General features: G+C 35.9%; 1 protein-coding gene across 2 annotated transcripts in view; it reads right to left on the bottom strand.

Moving 5' to 3' along the window:
* The window catches only part of PARG (poly(ADP-ribose) glycohydrolase), a 128284-nt gene that overhangs the window by 14848 nt on the left and 97735 nt on the right, over positions 1–15701 (bottom strand). For both annotated transcript variants that reach the window (XM_039233738.1, XM_039233737.1), the window contains exon 16: positions 4879–4984. In XM_039233738.1, the coding sequence (XP_039089669.1) occupies positions 4879–4984 (106 nt within the window). The remainder of the gene's footprint in view (positions 1–4878; positions 4985–15701) is intronic.

Here is a 15701-nt window from a genome sequence, read left to right as displayed (position 1 = left end):
CCACGTGGTAGCACAGGCATGCAGGAGATGACTGGCTGCTGGTAGGGAACAGGCACCAAGTCCCTCCCTCTTCCCTATGTCCCTTCTTTTCTACCCTCTGGCTCCTAGGGCCACTGGCTGCTTTGGGGCAAAAAGTTGTTAGTAAATGTCTGTTGAATGAATGAATATATGAAAATATTATCTTAACAGTTATCAGCACAATATATACTGAAAACAGTTCAAAATTGTTGCAAATTACAATCCTCATGTATAGTTAGGCAGTAAGCATATTAACAAATATTCAGTCTTATTGTTAATAAAATAAACAGAAGTTTAAGGATTTACATATGCCCATGTTTGCTCTCCATGATTTTTTTTTTTAAACTATCCTTCCTTCCTTCTTTCTCTATTAAGGTAGGGATAAGCATCTGATGATTTGAAGAGTCTTCCTGAAAGGTTTGGTAAGGCCTAGGGACAGATAAAGATAGCCAATCGAGAAAAAGTTAATATTGGCCATGTCTTTATTTGCTCTCAAAAGGTTTTAGTTTTCCAACTTTTCCAACTTTTCCAACCTTGTATCATCTATTGATACTCTGAATTAGACCATAGCCTCTTGATTTTTTTCTATGCACCTGCTCTAACTCCCTAATACCTGGTCATTAGCAAACATCTCTTTTGTTGGTACTCTCTTCTTTTGGAGATTCATCTAGGATTTAAACGCCCCCTGTGCCCATGTCTACTATGTGACCGATGAGAAAGTTAGCTTGTAAAAGAGGAACTTATAATGTCCTGGCTGTTTTCTTAATTGAGATATAACTGAGATATAAAATTATATACGTTTTCAAGTATACAATATAAAGATTTGATATTTATATATATTGAGATATGATTACCATAATAAATATAGTTAACACCCATCATCACACAGTTTCAAACATTTTTTTTCTTGCAATGAGAACTTTCAAGATCTATTCTTTAAGCAATTTTCCAATATGCAATACAGTTATTATCAACTATAGTCACCATGTTACACATTATATCCCCGTGATTTGTTCATTTTATAACTGGAAGTTCATACATTCTGATCCCCTTTACCCATTTCACCACCCCCATATCCCACCTCTGGAAACCACCAATCTCTTCTCTCTATCTATGAGCTAGGTGTTTTGTTTTTGTTTTTAATATTCAATACAGTATTTGCCTTTTTCTGTCTCACTTATTTCACTTAGCATAAAAATACTCTCAAGGTCAATCTATGTTGTCAGAAAATTTTTTGATAAGACTTTTTGTTACAGAAACAATATACGCTTACAACAGACAAGTACAAATTTTAAAAAATCATCTATATCACTTACCTAGAGACAACATAGTTAATCTTTGCACATAAACAGATAAACATAGAGAATCTCAAATTTGTGATACTTTATATTTATAATTTAATTTTTAGAATTGTTTATAATGCATATATTATATATTTCCCCCCATTTGGCAGTATTCCAAAAATATACTTCCATGTCAGCAGTTGTATTTCTGCAATATTTCTAATGTTTACATAATATCTCATTACAGAGATGTACCACAATGTCTTTCTTTTCAAAGTCAGTTTTAGTAAACAATTCCCTACTAAAGGATCAATAACTACTTCTAATATTTTTAATGATTATTCAAGTGAATGAAGGAGAAGGAATTGTCAAAAAGTCACTGTTAAGTTTAAATCTCAATAATTGGGAAAATAAACTACATAATGAAACTCTTTGAATACTATGTTTGATACTAGGGGAAGTAAAACTGTAATCTGAGAAAAATATTTTTATGCCATGAAGAAAAGAAAGGAAAGGAACACATTTATAAAGCTTCTCAAATTGTCCATCACAAATGACCAAGGCTTATGGCAGACCTGCTTTTTTGGATTGATGATACAATCTACTCATTCATTTCACTTCACAGAAAAACAGAAAAATCGTCTGCCATAAGATCAATAAGCCCAGAGTGAAAAACAGGTTTCCTCAAACAAATCAAGGATGATAAAGAATTTCATAAAACCTAAGGAGTCTTTCTTCTATAGATTTTCAAAACACTGAAAATAATAACATGTAGGTTTTGTTTCTGATTATGAAAAAAATGTGGGTGAAAGCCTTTAGAATGAAGATATAGAAAAGATTTTTCTACCCATGCCACAAATACATAAACACATAAAAATTAAGTCCATGTGACAACAACCCAACAGGCTGAAATAAATGGAAAAAAAAAAAAAAACACTGAGAAAAATAACTGCAACATATAACAATTAATGATACTTCTTTTTTAAAATTTTATTTTTAAGTAATCTCTACACCCAACACGGGGCTCGAACTCATAACCCTGAGGATCAAGACTCCCATGTTCTTCTGACTGAGTCAGCCAGATGCCCCAATATTTCCTAATATATAAAGAGTTATTACCAGCCAATGAAAAGTAAAAACTACTCCCAAAGAGCTAAATGGGCAGAAGAGTGAAAAAAACAATTCATGAAGCAAATAAAAATGGCCAATAAACATATGAAAACTGTTGAACCTCAGAGAAATTTTAAAAATTGACAAAATTCCTTGTTCGTAATGTTTCTTGTGCAAGGAAGACAATATAAATTGATATAATCTTCTAGGAGGATAACTTGCAACAAGTATCAAAATATAAAGTATATATGTTTTTGGGTTATTAAATCTCACTTCTAGGAATTAATTCTAAGAAAACAATTATATATAGCATATGTAATTATATACTGCAGTAGTGCTTATAAGTTAAAGAAAAACCAACTGTCTATAAATGGAGAACCAGTGAAATAAATTGAAATATATACAACGAAATACTACGTAGCTATTAAAAACATTCACAGTACATTTACATTTGTATGGTTTTCAAAAAGAGGTCAGAGCATAGACTGGTGTTGTTATTAATATCAAATGGTTACACAGATTGTTACATAGGACTATCTGAAAAGATGATCACCAAAACCTTAACAATGAACTCTGATGATTTTACACACTTCATAATATTTTTCTGTATTAAAAAAATAATCAATGTGGCATTTTTACAAAAATAACACACTCATAAATAATGACAGACTCAACTATTTTATTCCCAGAGAGGTACATTTTTATCTATATCTAGTTTGGCTATCAAGGCCAGCTGGCTATTTTATGTTTGTTTTATTTTCTTATTACTTTATTAACTGTAGTATAACAAAGAATTTCAAAAACCCTTGGAATTTCCTGAATAATACTGTCTTTGTTATGCTAAGGAGGACTCTGGGTGAGCCCCTAGATAGCTACAGGATTGGGATTTTTAGCCACTGACCTCCAGGAAATGGAAGGAGAGTTGAAACTGAGATCAATGATGCAGCCAATGATTTAATCAACAATGCCTATATAATGAAGCCCCAATAAAAACTTTGGATGTAGGGATGCCAGAGTCATTAGTTCAAGCCCTATGTTGGCTGCCTACTTAAAAAACAAACAAACAACTTTGGCCATCAAAGGTCAGTGGAGCTTCTCGGTTGGCAAATACATTGATGTGTAAGGAGAGAGATGTTCCCTGACCCCACAGTGAGAAGGCATGGAAGCTCTGTATTCCCTCACAGATCTCACCCTATGTGTATCATAAACTGTAGCAGCACCTTCCTGAGTTCTGTGAGTCATTCTAGTGAATTATCAAACCTGAAGGGGCCTGTATGAACCTCCTAGATTGGTAGCCATTTGGTCAGGGATGCAGGTGGCCTGGGGACACCCTGCCCCCAGACTTGCAGCTAGAGTCTGTCTGAAGTAGGGGTGGTCTTATGGAGGCCTTTTGCCCTTAACCTGTGGGACCTGCACTAACTCCAGGTAGTTAATGCCGGATTATATTGTAGCACACCTAGTTGCTGTCAGACCAGCTGGGTTGACAGAGAACAGTAACCTTCTTGAGTAATGATATAATACTGTTTCTATATCTTATACTTTTTAAAAAAATATTATTTTTCTTAATGTTTATTTTTGAGAGAGAGAGAGAGACAGAGCATGAGCAGGGGAGGGGCACAGAGAGAGGGAGATACAGAATCTGAAGCCGGCTCCAAGCTCCATGCTGTCAGCACAGGGCCCAATGCGGGGCTCGAACTCACAAGCCACGAGATCATGACCTGAGCCAAAGTCGGACACTTAACTGACTGAGCCACCCAGGCACCCCTATGACTGCTACTTTTGAGAGTAAAGTAAATGCCATAATTTGGTAAATAGCCAGTAGCTTTAATCAGATTTTGTGATTTTTCTACCGTAAATAAAATGCAAGAAATGTTTATCCTCCTTGGACACCAAATGGCTCCATATCTACATTATTCATGCAGCTGTCCCAAGCTATACTCCCACATCTGTGCACCTCTACTAAAGCATTCATTACTATATTGCATTTTCTATGCTTCTCTTTCATATGCCAAATTGTGAATTCCAAAGTAGGGACCACATCTTATTTACCTTTGTATTCCCAGAGTCTAACACAGTGCCTACAACATGGCATATGCCTCACAAGTTTGGTGAATAAATGAGTCAACGAAATAGCTCTATCAAAATCTCTGTGAAGAGAGGTGCTTTAGTTTGAAACTTTATAGTCATTTTGCACTCTTCCATTTCTCTATTCAACTAAATACTATGTCTGGTAGATTGAAGAGATCTTTATAGGGAAACAGCAAATAAGAATAAGAATTCCTTTAAACACACACACACACACACACACACACACACACACACACACGAGGATGGTGTCAAATACTGTTTTTCTCTTCAATCTTTGTGGTCTCTTATTATAACAGAACATTAGAAATCCAAGTTTGAAGGACTAACTTTTCTCCATAGCCAGAATGCTGATCATTCTTAAAACAACTTATTTACTCACCTTTTAATCTAGCATCACCCCCAAAGGCACCACAGCCCCAGTTTCCTGTGGCTACTGCAGAAAGATTCTCTGAAGAAACTCCAGGACGGAGAAATCCACAGTAAGCCTGTAGGATGAAAGACACATCACAGTGTGTGAATGACTAGACACTAACAGTATTTCTGACTGATGTTCTAAGATCAGTAGCTATTACCAAGCTTATGTTTTTTTCTTTTTTTAGGGGCCAAAGTAGAGGGAAAACCAGAAAATCCTGGGATTCTATAAGAAGAGAGTAAGAAATGATCAATTCTAGTATTTATTTGTTTTGATGCTAGGCCAAAGCCCTTAAACAGGTCTCAGTTTCTTTATCTGATTCAATCAAATATAAATGAAAATATCAAAGGTATTTCTAGAACTGATGGGATCCCAATTACAAACTACCAGGAACTAAAGGAAGGAAAGAAACTTAACACATAGTTTTATTTGAAGGCTTCTGAACACCAGTTTTTTCCCGTTAAGGTAAAGAGTTATTACCATTGTGCCTCATTAACACTTGCTTTCTGAATTACTGGGACTAGATTAATAATTGTCATTAGCTTTTAAACGTGGTTCCTGCCACTGAAATGCTTAACAGTGAGTAAGCAACTATATATACATACATATACGTATGCATGTATCTGTGTGTGTGTGTGTGTGTGTGTGTGTGTGAGTGTGTATACCTGGTTATAAAATCATCCTACACCTGGTTATAAAATCATCTTTAAGATCCCCTCTAGCTCCAAGATTCTCTGGTTTCACAGCTCTGCTTTAAGCTAGAATATTTTAACATTTGCTAGTCACTTGAGAAAAGTATGATCTATCCTGAGGACACTGGCAAAGTCTTACTTAGAGCAACAGCTAACTATATATGAGAAGACTGCAGTTAAGGCCCCGGAGTTGTAGATTTCCATTTCTTTGCTGCCAATCTAGTTGGTCTTTCTTAGTTTCTGAAACTATCAGACTATATTAAGAGGTTTAATGTAATAGCAAAGCCAAGCTCTCCTGGGTTCTCTCAAGTAGCAAACTAAGCCTAAAATATAGCTTATGTATAATAGTAAATAAAATAAAAAGAATGATCTGTGACAAAGGTTCCTAGAGAAAAACCAAGGATAAAGAAAGATGCTTCCATGAAACCCACACATATAAATATAGTAAATTGCTCTCTGAAGTTTCCACAAAGGTATAAAAATTTATTTTACACACTGTCTGAATAGATTAACAAGGCTATTCCTTCCACCCCCTCCTAGGCTGTAAATCTTGACAGATATTAATTATAAGTTGGTACCAGACCATTATTCAATGTTGTGGTACAGAGCTTACAGTAGAACTCACAAATTACCTGTATAATTAGATGCATGGAGCTTCTGAAAATCTCTTTCAGGTCAAAAATATCAAAGAGCTCAATTTTTTTGAGCAGGTTCTTAAAAGATATAGAGTCTCAGCCTTTATGCCAACAAGAGGGAGAAAAAACTCTGTCAGAATACACCTAACTTTGCCACTTGTTTTCCTGTCAAATTCTCCTTAACAGGCCTACATGAAGATGAGGATTTCTTAGCCTCCTGTTGGTGCTGCCTCTCTTTTATACTGTCAGAATGGCTTTAGTGTCTTCCTACTGCCATTTCTACATGTCTGGGCTGACTCTTCTTCAATGAGCAAACACACCTTGGTGAAACTAGAGCCTAACAACAGAGAACTTGAAATATTTAATATATTCTATATCTAATAATATTTATATAATTAGAAGAAAAATCTAATGTAAAGTGCTAACCAATTGTATTAAAAAACAAAACAAAAAACTCCACACTATCTTGAAAAATGACCATAGCAAAAACAAACTATAAAATTGAAATTAACTGGCATTTCGTGTTTGATCAACACAAATCAAATAATACTTTAGAAAGTTAATCAGAAATTAAAAGATATAAAACAATTACAGAAGAATTACGTATAAAGAATAGCTAACTATTTGGGGTGCCTGAGTGGCTTAGCTGGTTGAGTGTACAACTTTAGCTCAGGTCATGATCTCGTGGTTAATGGGTTTGAGCCCTGCATGGGGCTCTGTGCTGACAGCTCAGAGCCTGGAGTCTGCTTCAGATTCTGTCTCTCTCTCTCTCTCTCTCTGCCCCTCTCCCATTCATGCTCTGTCTCTGTCTCTGTCTCTGTCTCTGTCTCTCTCAAAAATAAACGGTGGCTGGGTGACTCAGTCGGTTCAGTGTCCGACTTCGGCTCAGGTCCTCATCTCACCATTTTTGAGTTCAACCCCAGCAAGAGGCTCTGCACTGACAGGTCAGAGCCTGGAGTCTGCTTCAGATTCTGTGTCTCTCTCTCCCTCTCTCGCTTTCTGCCCCTCCCCCGCTCACACTCTGTCTCTCTCTCTCTCTCAAAAATAAACATTAAAAACTTTAAAAAATAAACATTAAAACATTTTTAAAAACTTTTTATAGTGATTAAATACAAAATTCTTTTGTTCTGTTTAAACATTTCCAAGGTCAGACATAAGAGAGAAGCAGCAAGCTCTTCTGAGTCTCCTTTAGAGGGAAACCCATGATTCTTCCTTTGGCAGTAAGGAGAGGGATCCCTCAAATGCTAGAGACCAGAGCAGGGTCACTAATCAGGGAATCATTTCCTTTTACAGTAGTAATGAGTCCCTTTAGTAACAAATAAAGATCAGATAAGGATAGAGACTTCAAAAGAATTGAGTTGCCAAGTTCTAACTTCATAGGTGAAGGTACTAGGAGTTCTCAAGAGCTCCATGCTGGCAATATATTTGTTGTTCACCCACACCCACACCCACTGCCAGAGAAGTTGAGGCAATTTATCAAAGCAGTAAGAATAAAAAGAAAGCCAACTCAAACTCTATTGTCACATCCTGACCTGATAATCACCAATATCAGAGCTATTTGGTTTTACTAATAAACAACTTTAAAGAGAAAAAGAGGAAGCATTCATACCTGAGGACAGTATGGAGAGAATACCAAAGAACACTCATCTCAGAATGAATTTTGACAGGAAGGGAAAAAGAGAAGGAAGATAAAGGTAATTCTGGAATCCTGAAGGTTACATGGGGAGCTTTGAGAAAAGAGGCAGGAAGATAATACTGGTACCTAGAGTTAAAAGCTAAAGCCCAGCCAGGAAGTGATGAGATAAAGACAGAGATATAGGATGGAAGCAAAGAAAGTGAAAAATAAAACAAAGAAAACAGTTATAAAAACCTACAGGCCCAGAACTGGACCTGGGAAATAGATGGTACTCAAGGGAATAGTTGGTCACAAAAATCCATGCACACACATGTATGAGCAAACACACACTGAAGTAAGAACTCGGGATCTCTTTTGCACTACTGGTAGGAATGCAAATTGGTGCAGCCACTTGGGAATTTTATGGAGGTTCCTCAAAAAATTAAAAATAGAACTATCCTATAACCCAGCAATTGCACTGTACTACTAGGTATTTATCCAAGGGATACAGGTATGCTGTTTCAAAGGGGCACATGCACTCCAATGTTTATAGCAGCACTATCAACAATAGCCAAAGTATGGAAAGAGCCCAAATGCACACTGATGGATGAATGGATAAAAAAGATGTGGTATATACATACAATGGAATATCACTCAGCAATCTAAAAGAATGAAATCTTGCCATTTGCAACTACATGGATGGAACTACAGGGCATTATATTAAACAAAATTAGTCAGAAAAGACAAGTATCATGTACTTCACTCATAAGAGTAATTTAAGATACAAAACAGATGAACATAAGGGAAGGGAAGCAAAAATAATATAAAAACAGGGAGGGGGACAAAACATAAGAGACTCTTAAATACAGAGAACAAACAGAGGGTTGCTGGAGGGGTAGTAGGAGGGGGGATGGGCTAAATGGGTAAGAGGCATTAAGAAATCTATCTACTCCTGAAATCACTGTTGTACTATATGCTAACTAACTTGGGTGTAAATTTAAAAAAATAAATTAAAAAAAAAAGAACTCAGGCTTCAACATCAAGTTTAGCAAGCTCAGGTAGATAAAATTAAACTATGTCTTTCATTATAATGTAAATACATTACAATGTTAGCTATATTAATTTTTTTACAATTATTGTTCCCAAAGAGTCACTTATTTGGAGACAATCTACCACTAGTCTACCTTAAATTAATACACGGTTGGTACCACTACTGATGTTCTGAGGTCTTAAGATATTGTGATTTCTTAAAAACAAACATAAGAGATTCTTAAGAATCTTTTGGAATAAAATATTATTAATCAAGAGTATTAAAATTGGCCTTAGAGAGGTGCCTGGCTGGCTCAGTCAATACAGCATGTGACTCTTGATCTCAGGGTTGTGAGTTCAAACCCCACACTGGGCATGGGGCCCACTTAAAAAAATTATCCTTAGATTAAGTAATAACAATTTTGCAAATATCACCTTTTATAAATTTCTTTGTTACTTGATTAAATAACAAAGAGGTTTATTACTACATTATGTATAATGAGAAAAACTTGGGACTACTTAGTTGTTCAAAAATAGTTTAATTGTAGTATACCAATCCAACCAGTTTTATGGCCATTAAACATATTATTATGAAGATATTAGAAAGTGTGAAAAATATTTACAATATATGGTTGAATAGGTAAAATACAAAGTTATAGGCAATTTTTGAACACATTTTTATGAAACTAAATATTCATATCAAAGGATCTACAAAAATGAAAACAACTATTTGAAAGGTAGGATGACAAATGACTTTTTTCTCTTCAAAATAATTGGGGCCGCCTGGGTGGCCCGGTAGCTTGGGCACATAACTCTTGATCTTGGCTCAGGTCAAGAGATTGAGCCCTGCATTGGGCTCTGTAGTGATAGCACTGAGCCTGCCTGGTATTCTCTCTCTCTCTCTGCCCCTCCCCCACTTGTGTATGAGCATGTACTCTCTCTCTCTCAAAATAAACATAAAAAAGTCCTTTAAAAATAAAACAATAAAATAATTGTAACATTACAAAAATAGATTTTGCTTGTTTAAATGCTATATAAAATGAAAGAATTATGCAGACCTTAGTTTCCTTATGTGTGAAATCAAAGATTAGATTAGGTATCTGTGGTTATTCCGATTCTTTATATTAAGAGATTTAAGGAAAAACTCACTAAAAAAGTGACGTGACACATACAACTGACCCTTGAACAAGGTAGGTTTGAATTGCATGATCCAGTTACATGCAGATTTTTTTCATAAATACAATACAGTACTATAAATGTATTTCTCTTTTCCTTATGATTTTCTAAATAACATTTTCTTTTCTCCAGCTTATTTTAAGAATACAGTATATAATACATACAACATACAATCTATGTGTTAATTAACTCGTTATGCTGTCAGTAAGGCTTCCAGTCCATAGTAGGCTATTAATAGTTAACGTTTGGGGGAGTCAAAAGTTATACATAGATTTTTGGCTGTGCAGAGGATTGGCCCCAATCTCTGAATTGGTCAAAAGCTAACTGTAGTTAAGAAAATATTATAAATGATAAGATGTTGAACTCTTCCTCCAATATAACATTCTCCCAATGGAGCTATCTTGGCTACTCCAGATGTTGAACTCCTTAGGAACAACAGCAGCGATGGGCACCTGGGTGGCTCATTGGGTTGAGCAACCAACTTCGGCTCAGGTCATGATCTCAGGGCTCATGGATTCGAGCCTCATTGAGCTGACATCATAGAGCCTTTTTCAGATTCTCTGTCTCCCTCTCTCTCTCTGCCCATCTCCCACTTGCTTCTCTCTTTCTCTTTCAAAAGTAAATATTTAAAAAAAAAAAAAAAGAAAGAAAGAAATACCAGTAGCTAGTATTGAATGCTTTTGTTAATTAAGCTCTGGTTTAATAACCACCTCTTTCCAGATCCATTGATGGGTAATAACAAAAAAATCAATAAAAACAATTTTAAAAAGGCAAATGGTGGTGTCCTGTTGGGGTGGTCTGTTTGCTTCGTTCAATTTCTGATCCAAAAGCCTCTACAAAATATATCCGTTGCTTAATATTACTTGACTGAATCTAACATGGCTAAATACAACTTTTCACAGATGATTTCTTTCTTCCCTTGCTGAGCTATCTGCCACTTTTGCAAGCTAGAGTCATAAATCTTTCCAACTACAAAGATAATTCTCCTCTAGAATGTCACCCAGACGATCTCTCACAGAATTAAACATAGCTTCACAGTATCAGTTAAATAAAAGACAACAGATTCTTCCTTTTAAAAACCAACTCTGCTTGCAGGTCACGCTGTGGGTCCAACAGGACAGGTGGAGCCTGGATGGAACGGACTGTTTCCAAAGAGAACACAGCACTTTGTGGGCTTACCCTTTCGGTTTTACATGGTGACTAATGCCTAAAAGTAGCAAAAAAGCCCATAGAGTTCAGAGATACACATCGAATTCTAATGGTGAAAACTGGTCTTATGCTCTGTTGCTTCAAGATGAGTTTTTCTATTCCTGCCCACTTTGTCTCTGACATGAAAAAAAGTAGAATTATGCAAGTCATCTTTAAAGTAATTTAATATAGGCTTCTGCTTTAAACCTAAGTTTATAAAATACAGTAAGATGTAAAACACTTAATTTAACATTCTCTCCAAGTTGTGCTGTCAGTTTATGTAAAACTCCATTGCTGTACTAATATTCATAACTCTATTTTAATAGGTAAATGTAAACAATAAATGATGGAATGCTTTTATTTAGAAGGCCCAAAGTTATTTGAATTAGTTCTCTAACTTGTCTATGACATTTAACAAAATCATTTACTGTTTTCTTCTTTTCCAGTGAAAGAATTAGAAAACCAATTCTCAGGGCACCTAGGTGGCTGGCTCAGTTAGTTAAGCGTCTGCTTTTGGATTAGGTCATGAGCTCACAGTTTTGTGAGTTCGAGCCTTGCTTTGGGCTCTGCACGGACAGTGTGGAGCCTGCTTAGGATTCTCCCTTTCTTTCTGCCTCTCCCCCACTTGTGTGCACACAGGTCTCTCTCAAAATAATTTCTAAACTTAAAAAAAAAAAAAAGAAAACTAAATCTTGGCTAAAAGAGAAAATGTTTTGGAATATATCAATGAATTAAAGAACATATATTTATCAAGTTCATTACCATGTGCCAGGCCCTGAACTAGATGCTTTCTCAATGTTAGCGCATGTACTAATGAGGTACTCTACACTTGTGCTATTTTACTATCTTATGGGAATTTAATAAATAGGCTGGAGGAAAAGCCCTCAAATTTCCTTTAAAAAGTATATCAAACAAAAAAGGATACTGAGAAAGGAATCAACTGGAGGCTTGCTCACAGTATAGGATTGTGATTTTATTTTTTATTACTTATATATATATATTTAATGTTTTATTTATTTCTGAGAGAGAGAGAGAGAGCGAGCGAGCATGAGCAGGGGAGGGTCAGAGAGAGAGGGAGATACAGAAACCAAAGCAGGCTCCAGGCTCTGAGCTAGCTGTCAGCACAGAGCCTGATGCGGGGCTCAAACCCATGAATGTGAGATCATGAACTGAGCCAAAGTCAGACGCTCAACTGACTGAGCCATCCAGGTGCCCCAGGATTGTGATTTTAAAAGAGAAGAAAGAGGTAACCAAGACATATATGCTTTTAGGAGATTGTTAATGAAATGCAGGGACTGTTCTCAATGATTTAAGATGGAAACAGGTAAAAAGTCTGGAAAGAGACCTAGTTATAGTAATCTCTATGTGGAAGGAATTATATTTTTAAGAAAACTTATTTTAAATGTTTTTTTTTTTTAAATTTATTTCTAGGGAGAAAGAGAGACACAGTATCAGCAGGGGAGGATCAAAGAGAGAGAGAGATACAGAATCTGAAGCAGGCTCCAGGCTCTGAGCTAGCTGTCAGCACAGAGCCCAACGTGGGGCTCGAAACCACAAACCATGAGATCATGACCTGAGCCGAAGTCAGACGCTTAACTGACTAAGCCACCCAGGCACCCCTAAAAAAATTTTTTTAATGTTTGTTTATTTTTGAGAGAGGGAGAAAGAGACAGAGCATGAGCGGGGGAGGCGTAGAGAAAGAGAGGGAGATGCAAAATCCGAAGCACACTCCAGGCTCTGAGCTGTCAGCATAGAGCCTGACGTGTGGCTCAAACTCACAAAACTGTAAGATCATGACTTGAGTCGAAGTTGGATGCTTAACTGACTGAGCCACCTAGGGGTCCCTCGAAGGAGTTACATTTTTAAAAAGTGATTTGAAGTCAGGGGAACCTGGATTCAAGTCCTGACTTCATCACTGCCCATCTGTGTGATGTGAGGCGAGTTATTCAACCTCTTGAGGCTTGGTTTATGATCTCTAAATTGGAGACAAAAAGAGTATCTACTCTTCCCTGGGTGGTTAGGATTAAATCAAATATCAAATTTAAAGTGCTAAGTAGAGTGCCTAGCATATCATATGTAATCATTTAATGTTAGCTATTACTTTTACTATTGTTACTTGTATAATTAAAAATTTTTTATACCTCCACTTTACTGTAAAGGACCTTTTATGAACTATAAATTAGACTTATTTGCATAATGACATAAATAATGGCAGATTGAAACAGAGAACTAAATACTATCAATCCAATCAATCCATCTGCTTTATATTGTTTTTCATCTATTCCATACTTGAATTGACAGTGGATTTAGGGCATTTTGCTAGCACTTGAAGAATATTTAGGAAATAGCCTTAAATTTGTAGCATTTTAAGCAATTTAAGATAATATATCTAAAAAGTTTATCTTAAAAAATGGTGTTAGTAATTTCTTTAAAAAAAATTTTTTTTAACGTTTTATTTATTTCTAGGAGAGAGAGAGACAGCGTGAGCAGGGGAGAGTCAGAGAGAGAGGGAGTCACAGACTCCGAAACAGGCTCCTGGCTCTGAGCTGGCAGTCAGCACAGAGCCCGACGCGGGGCTCGAACCCACGAACTGCGAGATCATGACCTAAGCGAAAGTCGGACGCTTAACCGACTAAGCCACCCAGACGCCCCTGGTGTTAGTAATTTCTAAGAAGTTTAATCACCAATTAATGAATTTAACGAATATTTTTGAGAAGTTCTCATAAGCAAGGCAGTGTGCTTGGGACTGACTGACTTGAGTGAAATAAAACTGCTGCTGCTGCCAGGTTAAAGACTCATTCTTTTCATATAAAGTGTATTTCCTAGGGACTCTACATTCTATAGATACTTACATCTAACTTAACCTATTCACATACACCAAGGTTTCACATCTTTAACATTTCTGCTGTCTTTGAGGATAAGTAAAAAAGTTAGTGCTATATAAATAAGTAAGTGTAGAGAACAACAATTGGCCGTGGGCAATTAAAAAAGAAAAGATTTATTTACGTCCAGGGTTAGTTTTTAAAATGATATTTGCAGATAATTTCTAAAAGTGAACAATCTAGCTCCTACAGAAAAGTATTTGTGAGAATATACATTTTTATCCATAAGAATATAAATCTTTATCCTTTAAATTTGTGTTAATGTATGATTGTAGTTAAACACATTCCCTTTTCACATATTTCTTTTCCAACTTACTGCTTACATAAATGTCTTCTGCTATCAATGACCATGACCATGTGACAAATTCATATACGTTTAATAAGGAAAATGAAATAGATGAAAATCTAAAGATAAATCTTATTCTACTTGATATGCTATATAATAAAAACATGGTGTACTTGGAAAAAAGAGTTTGGCATAGTGAAAGGCTTACATTTAAAATGTACCTAACGTAGTAAAAAATATTTTGTTCTAGAATCTCTAACTTTCAGAGTCAGGTAAAGGAAAGAAATTATACCAGCTGATATACCAAATAACAGTCTTTCCACACAGCTTTTCTGAGAAATTACTGTAAAAAACTAAAAAAAATACATATGTGATATCAGTTACTTAAGTTCAACTTTGGAAAATAGTGCATTTACTTACTCTTCAAAAAATCTTTTTAAACATTTTTTAAAGTTTATTTATTTTGAGAGAGAGAAAGCAAATGTGAGCAAGAAGGGGAGGACAGAGAGAGGGAGAAAGAGAATCCCAAGTAGGCCCTGCACTGGCAGCATGGAGCCAGACTTGGGGGCTCAATCCCACAACCATGAGATCATGACCTGGGCTAAAACCAAGAGTTTGTCACTTAACCAACTGAGCCACGCAGGCGCCCCTCTTCTTCAAAAATTTTAAGAGATCCCTTTGAGAACTCTAAACATGAAAATAACCTAATAGATTATGTATTAAAAAACACTCAACAATTAGATTCTCAAGTAGATCAGAATATAAGATAATAAAAGTATTTATACTCAAAATATATACCAAGTTGTGAGAGCAGTAAAAGCCATTGTGGATTATTTGGTTGTTTATTTGACTAACTATAAGAAAGGCAAGGTGTTTGAACTAGGATAAGCAGAGCACCAGAGACACCATTTCTGTGGTAAGACCAGGCAGAAGCTGTGAAGAGGATATACTTAATGCCAAAAGTGCCAATCCCAGGGCACTCCCGATCTCCCTGCGATGGCATAAGCAAAAGTCTATGTAGGGACTGGCACATGTGTAGCCATGCAGAACCACAGACCTCATTATCTTAACAAACAATCTCATGACAAAATGTGAATTATTAAATTAAACAATGGTTTTCAGAATTGGGTCAGTTTCCTTGGGTGTTAGTTTGAGGATCTAAAATTATCAACTGTTTTTGGTAAAGCCCTAAATCTAAAGAATAGAATGAGCACTCTACTGTATGAGAAGAGTTTATTTATATGGTTAGCAGAAGTGAAAATCTGAATAATAGGTATGGTTCACTTT

The sequence above is a fragment of the Hyaena hyaena genome, unplaced genomic scaffold, assembly GCF_003009895.1.
Source record: "Hyaena hyaena isolate Hyena2069 unplaced genomic scaffold, ASM300989v1 scaffold_78, whole genome shotgun sequence".
NCBI lineage: Eukaryota > Metazoa > Chordata > Mammalia > Carnivora > Hyaenidae > Hyaena > Hyaena hyaena.
The sequence above is the reverse complement of the archived record's forward strand: the minus strand, read 5'-3'. Positions and strand labels throughout refer to the sequence as shown.